General features: G+C 40.4%; 1 protein-coding gene across 1 annotated transcript; it reads left to right on the top strand.

The window, feature by feature from the left end:
- Nucleotides 1-264: 264 nt before the first annotated feature.
- Nucleotides 265-6973, top strand: nr4a2a (nuclear receptor subfamily 4, group A, member 2a). Its single transcript, XM_053496647.1, has 8 exons — nt 265-384; nt 1014-1122; nt 1425-2353; nt 2848-2977; nt 3289-3452; nt 3907-4109; nt 4781-4959; nt 5574-6973. Exons 3-8 carry the CDS (start codon nt 1427-1429, stop codon nt 5828-5830), a joined length of 1860 nt encoding a protein of 619 aa, XP_053352622.1. The 5' UTR covers nt 265-384; nt 1014-1122; nt 1425-1426; the 3' UTR covers nt 5831-6973.
- Nucleotides 6974-7557: the final 584 nt, after the last annotated feature.

The following is a 7557-nucleotide window of genomic DNA, read 5'->3' as shown; positions in this document are numbered from 1 at the left end:
GCATCAAAGCGACTTAATGAATTGGAGATCGTGAAACGCATTATAAAATCACACAGCAAACTCGGTCTCTGGTGGGTATTTCCTATCTGTCACCCTTTCCCAAAACTTGATTGGAGGTTGTCATTGGCGACGCGGGCGATGACGTGTCTAATTCCAGAGCACGTGGGTGGCGAAGAGCGGCGCTCCCATAAACAAAGACACATTGGCGCGGCGCGCTAGTCTGGAGCGGAGCACCGCGGACGCCTTGATTTTCTCCCCTGTCTTACAGCCTCTACTTCTAGCTCGTACTGGACATTTTCACTCCCGTGTATATATACATATATATTTTTGTCCCAGACTGAGAGTGTATGGATACGATACAACTTTTCTGATGGTGATTTAAAGGTACGTCATCGCTATGTTTTTTTTCCCCCGCATGCATTACCCCACATGTCTTTTCTTTAAGCTGGTGTGTAGATGATCGCAAAAAATGTTGGATACAAATTTCATAAGTCTGTGCACAATGGGTGGTTTTGAATGTTAAAGCAAGAGTTGATGAAAATGCGGAGGTGCCATTGCGCGCAGACATGAATGAAAGGCACTTGCTCGAGTTTCGCTGATTTACTCTGAACGTCCAGCAAACAAGCTGCAACTTCACCAAATGACCCATTGTTGTATGTTACATTCGGTGCTGAATTTGCTTAAATTATTATTAACTAGTGTCAAGAGAAATCTTAGAATCTTGCATTAACTCGTGCAGCAGTTATTTAAAGTCTATCCGGGCATTGATGGAAATTGCAAGTGTCATTTTAGCACTAGGGATTTTTCTTTGTTCAAAACATAAAACTTGACTTCTCTCTCAGACTGATCCACCTCCTTTTTGAATTGCACATTATCAAGGCTGTAATTTGGCTTTGAAGTGACGGATTACAGTTAGTTTAACGTTGTCAGTACTCAATGGTAACAGGTTTAACTTTTTTCATTCAACTACATTGGCATTGCTCATCTGAGTCAAAAGTTGTGTTTTACATCAGGGAAGCGATTCCAGCAACCGGACTGCTGTTCTTGAACCCCGCTTTGTTATCTGAAGCTGACAGCATCGTACATTTTGAGTGGCGACCAAGAGGAGTCCCACGGTTGAAGGTAATGAAATCTAAATAGAAATGTTTTTGCTAAATAAGCTGTAAAGTAAGAGAGATCATTGCAAAGTTGTATTGAAGCGCATTATGTGGACTCTATTTAACCAACTGTAGCACATATGTGAAATATTGCCTAAAGTTAAATCAAAGCTTGGTCTTTGTGTAGTCTAGCTGAACTGTAAAAGTTACAACAAAACAGACATTTTGTTCTGTGGTAATACATAAAATATTTTCAACTCTGGTAAATGTTCATAAAAGCGTTCATTGTATATCAATTTATTTACCCTTTATCAAATTATTTTCCAGCCATGCCCTGCGTTCAGGCTCAGTACGGCTCGTCGCCGCAGGGCGCGAGTCCTGCCTCGCAGAGCTACAGCTACCACACCAGCGGCGAGTACAGCTGCGACTTCCTAACACCCGAGTTCGTCAAGTTCAGCATGGATCTGACCAACACAGAGATCACGGCCGCCACCACGTCTCTCCCCAGCTTTAGCACGTTTGTGGACAGCTACAACCCTGGCTACGATGTGAAACCTCCGCCGTGTCTGTACCAGGTGCCACCTGCGCACGCCTCCGAACAGCCCTCTATCAAAGTCGAGGATGTCTCCATGCACGGGTACCACCATCATCATCACCACCACCCGCACCCTCATCAGCAGCAGCCGCAGGCTCACCTGGGCCCACCGTCGGAGGATGTGATGGCACACTCGGGTTCTGTTTATTTTAAACCGTCTGCTTCTCCACACGCGCCTGGCGGCGGCCCTAATTTCCAGGTACAGCCGAGCCATGTGTGGGAGGACGCGAGCTCCCTGCACGCCTTCCACCAGAACTACGTGGCGGCCGCGTCCCACGCTATGGAGCAGCGCAAGAACCCAGTGTCGCGCCTCTCGCTCTTCTCCTTTAAGCAGTCTCCCCCGGGGACGCCCGTATCCAGCTGCCAGATGCGCTTTGACGGCCCGCTCCATGTGGCTATGAGTCACGAGGGCCCAGGCGCGCACCGGGCTCTGGACGGTCAAAGCTTTGCCGTACCCGGCGCTGTGCGGAAACAGGCGGGAGTCGCCTTTCCTCATTCTCTGCAGCTCGGGCACGGACACCAGCTCCTTGACGCGCAGATGCCGTCGCCACCATCCAGAGGATCCCCGTCCAACGAGGGTATGTGCGCCGTATGCGGGGATAACGCAGCGTGCCAGCATTACGGCGTGCGCACATGCGAGGGATGCAAAGGCTTCTTCAAGGTGAGCGCAGTTAAAGTGGTCTAAATATGGCAAAATTGACGGATGGGGCATTGAATAGCGGCCGAATCATTAGCACTGTCCTTAATGTTGAAGTGTAACTACATCTATGGCACCTGTTGACCCTTTTTTTTACTCCTCTAAGATTTGTTTAAGCAAAATATAAGTATTAAAAAGTGCATAGTATTTATTATTACTTTAGGTGATGTATTTGCACAGACGAGAGCTGATGAGCATAAGGAGAATCCCAAAATACGCTTAACTGTGCTTAATGAACCATCCATAAAGTTAATTAAATACTGTAAGACTTCACTCATCGTTGGATTCATTTTTCTGAGCTTTTTTTTATATAACCCAATAAATCCCTGTTATCTCGATGATGATTATATTTATCAGAGAACTTTTCAAACGAAGAATAAAGGAATTTGTGCACAGATTTTAGTTGACCTTATATAAAATAAGATGTCTTTTCTCTTTCTGTTTTTGGATTACCCCAGCGCACTGTGCAGAAGAATGCGAAATACGTGTGTCTGGCGAACAAAAACTGTCCTGTTGATAAGCGCCGGAGAAACAGATGTCAGTACTGCCGCTTCCAAAAGTGCCTAGTTGTCGGGATGGTTAAAGAAGGTAAATATTGCTGGAAAAAAAAAAAAACGACTATTAAATGAACGCACAGATTTCAGATTTATCCTTTGCCCTGTGTATCTCAATCTCCATACGCCGTAATTAATTGTTTGGGACATTTGTCAACACCTTTCTTGTTTTTGCAAGTAAACCTAAATGACTGTTTAGAAACGCTAATAATCTATAAACGTATTTGGGTCAAATTATTAAAAAAGAATAAACATTTAGACTTATAAAAAGTTTGGAAATTAATATTACTATTTTCATTCAGTGATTCGCAAGCATTACATTTTCCCCCCATTTTATGAACACAGTTGTTCGGACTGCCAGTCTGAAGGGCCGAAGAGGTCGTTTACCCTCCAAACCTAAAAGTCCACCGGATGCGGCTCCTCCATCACCCCCAGTCAGTCTCCTCAGTGCGCTGGTCCGAGCTCATGTGGACTCCAACCCCAACATGTCCAATCTGGATTACTCGAGGGTGAATCTTATTTTATTGACTCTCAAGCAGCAGTAGTGTATAACACTTACAGTAATGACTTAAAGTTCTTTACAAGAACTTGGTGGTAGTTAATACAATATTGCAAAAGTTAACCAACGCTATGCCATGACAATGAGCTTTGTGCTACATGATCCAATTCATGTGAACGTTTTTTTGTTGTTGCTTTTTTAATACAAAGTTTATATTAAATTCAAATATAACTTCGTTTGCTACGTAAATATTTCTAAATTATGCGTTATTAACTTTATGTAAACATTTCAAGGAGCCTGCATATGGGCTTATTAATACAGGCTCAATAAAGCAGGTTAATGCAATTAGGAAGTAGGGCACTGCTCTTTCTAGTAAAGGACTTCAGTGAGTTCACAGCTGATCTATTTTAGAAGAAATGTCCATTAAGCCGCCACGTTGTTTAAAACTAAAATTGCATTTGCAGTTTCACGCGGGTCCTGAATACCAGCTGACCGGGGATGACACGCAGCACGTTCAGCAGTTTTATGACCTGCTCACGGGATCGATGGAAATTATCCGCGGCTGGGCCGAAAAGATCCCGAGCTTCGCCGATCTGCCCAAACAGGATCAGGACCTCCTTTTCGAGTCCGCCTTTCTCGAGCTCTTCGTTCTGCGCCTCGCCTACAGGTAAAACAACAACAACAACAACAACAACAATAATAATAATAATAATCCCCAAAATACACATAAACAAAATTTCTAGGTCTTCTTCTTCGTTTTATTATTATTATTATTATTATTAATAATAATAATAAATTAATAATAATAATAATAATAATAATAATAATTCCATAAAAGTTTGCCACTTAGTTTTCTAATAAAGAAAAGAACATTCGATCAAATTACTTTTAACAAGTCAAAATGCAAGTAGCACAACGAGTCGAATTAAATTGTAATAATATTAATATTAAATTCTACTCGTTGTGGTATTAGCCGTATTAGTAAAAAAAAAAAAGGCACTGAAGGTACCTTGGCATGTCGCTGTATGTGTACTCCTATCATTTCCACCAACTCATTTAATTGTTACCTTACACGCGAAATTTATTAAACCATAAAAAAATAACATTATGTTGCAATTGATACACAGTAACGTAAAAAGTTGCATACTTGAGAGGATCACTCCAACAACAAGCACTGGTACTGTTCAGTAACCTACTGTTCAATATTCTTATGATCTCTTAACATGTAAAGTCATTTATTGCTCTCCTTTCAGAGAGCTTGTTCAGTGTGCTGCTTCTCCTCGCGTTGTATTGCTGATGGAAAACTCATTTTCTTCTTCTTCTTTTTTTCCCTCTCAGGTCCAATCCGATGGAAGGGAAGCTGATCTTCTGTAACGGAGTGGTGATGCACCGGCTGCAGTGTGTGCGCGGTTTCGGCGAGTGGATCGACGCCATCGTGGAATTCTCCTCCAACCTGCAGAGTATGAACGTGGATATCTCGGCCTTCTCCTGTATCGCCGCGCTCGCCATGGTCACAGGTGCGGGGAACATGTATAAAAAAAAAAACCAAAAACTTTTATCACTTGATTTTTTTTTTTCTTTCTTTGTAAGGGCTGCACAGGAAACATTGATTTGGAAACCATGCAGTGTAATGGGTTTATTTAACATATCAAAAGGATGTTAGGTCACTGTTCATAACAGCTATTAGTTTATTTGTAAGTTTTAGCCCATTTACCGAGGCTATATATGTGTGCGTGCGGATTCCCTCCAGATTTTCTCTAACCTCCCCAAAACATGGATGATGGAGACCTGGAGACCTGGCTCTGATAAATTGCCCCAGGTGTGTGTGTGTGTGTGCCCTCAATTTCCACGCCCATTGTTCCACCAGGATAGCGACCAGATTAACGTAGTAACTGATGATAAACCAATCTGCCACATCCAAGCAACGTAATTTTGTCGATTTCTTAAAATAAATCAACACAGCCAAGGAAAAAAAAACATATGCACATTAAGCGCGCCATAAAGACAAAGCTTACACTTTTTATGTTATTCCCCAGTGCAAATTATTTGACATTTTCAGTTATAAAAGTTTGTAAATATACTAGTGTGTATACAAAACCGGCTGATCTGTTTCCATTGCATGCTTTTGCAGAGAGACATGGGCTTAAGGAGCCGAAGAAAGTCGAGGAACTCCAAAACAAGATAGTGAACTGTTTGAAGGACCAGGTGGCGTTTAACGGCGCTGCTCTTAACCGCCCGAACTACCTGTCCAAGCTGCTGGGGAAGCTGCCAGAGCTGCGCACTTTGTGCACACAGGGCCTGCAGCGCATCTTCTACCTGAAACTGGAAGACCTGGTTCCTCCTCCAGCAATAATCGACAAACTGTTCCTCGACACGCTGCCCTTTTAAAAAAAAACAACTACAGCAACAACAATGAAAGACAGAGACTTTTTTGCAAAAGACCTCAACGAACTTCCATAGACTCCTTTTCAGAGTCAGAAAGCTACTGAAGTTTTTTTTTATTATTATATTGTTATTATTTTCATTTCACGAATCAAGGACACTGGCAGTCCATGTTGGTATAAGGAACGCACACACATGCGCGCGCGTACACACAAACACTCTCTTATGCATTTTTATTTCAACCCTCTTTGCAATTTTATGCCATTATATTAATCGACCCGTAAAAATAAGAAAAAGGCTCAGTTCTGAACTTACTCTTGGACTGCTGTTACCAAAATAAATATCAAAAGAAATAACTCTGTTTATTGACTCCAAAAACATTTTTACATCATTGGAAAACGCACGAGATGTATTATAATCTTGTTATACCGCATACACGATAGTTGTGTCACCGAAGTGTATAAAGAGGACACGTTTCATTCTCTCTTTCTTTTTTTCTATTTTTTTTCTTTCTTTCTTTTGTTTATGACTTTTGCCTGTGTATTTCTGTCAGGATCAGAGAAGAGGCCACGCATGTTGTAGAGGACTATAGGCACTTGCTATCGAGGTGATGCTGTCTATATAAAACATGATTATTCATATTATTCCGGACACTATGTAGTCTGCTAGATTTTATATAAAAAAGAAAAGAAAAGAAAGAGGGTGGGTGGGTAAGAGATAATTCGTAGTACTGGGACAACCTTTATGTATAGAACATGTGGAGGAGGCGAAAAATAATATTTAATCTGTATATAGGTAAAGAAAAAAATCAGAAAGGACCCATAGTGTTTGTAAGACTGTCAGCCATTCCTTGTTTGTATGTGTTGTATGTACTGTTGCTGTTTAATATAAATGTTTCTATATTTATGATTTTCTGTTGCAAAGATCTTAGAAGCATGGTGTAGTTTGGATGATTTCAGAAACATTCACCTTGTCCTTGTTTTGTTTTGTTTTTATGTCAGAGAGTTACGATTTCGTTTCCCATCTAAACGGTTACGTCATTCTGTATGTATATGTACATATATACATATATATTCATATAGGTGTGTGCAGAGCATCACTGCCCTTTTCTATGGTGTAATTTCAATCCCAATCCGAATAAAACCCAACGCGGAAAGGAATATTTAATGTTTACAAATAAAACTTTTAAACCTTTCTTTTCTTTCTTCGGGCACAGTTTTTCTCAATTGTTTAATAAACAGCGACCATTCTTGCTTAAATACATTATTAAAAAAGAAAAAGAAAAAAGGGTTTCTATATTAGAAGTACACTAATCAGGTTAACCTTAAACAAATCAGATCACAGGACAGTTATATAATCAAACGGACATGGATGTAATTTGGGATCAGTGCTACACGAAGAGCCGAGGCTGATCTTTAATGGAATGTAATTATTTTCTGACATTTAGATCTCATTCGTTTTTATAGACGATTAATCAGAACCAAACTGCAATTAGTCATTTATGGCAGAGCTCCTATTGCCAGAATAACGTTGTTTTGGATTTAAGAGAAAATTTAATGTCTTCTTATATAGCTAGTACTTTTTATTTAAAGTACTTACGAATTCACAAACGCAAACCAAAAGTTTGTATAGATAGTTAAAGCTTAAATTATTCGTTCGAATCGTAAGAGTTTACTTAACTATTTAATAATTTCGATTAGTTTATTATAACTGTAATTATTTTGACAGTAAAA

This window comes from Clarias gariepinus, chromosome 5 (genome assembly GCF_024256425.1).
Source record: "Clarias gariepinus isolate MV-2021 ecotype Netherlands chromosome 5, CGAR_prim_01v2, whole genome shotgun sequence".
NCBI classification, from domain to species: Eukaryota; Metazoa; Chordata; class Actinopteri; order Siluriformes; family Clariidae; genus Clarias; species Clarias gariepinus.
The sequence above is the reverse complement of the archived record's forward strand: the minus strand, read 5'-3'. Positions and strand labels throughout refer to the sequence as shown.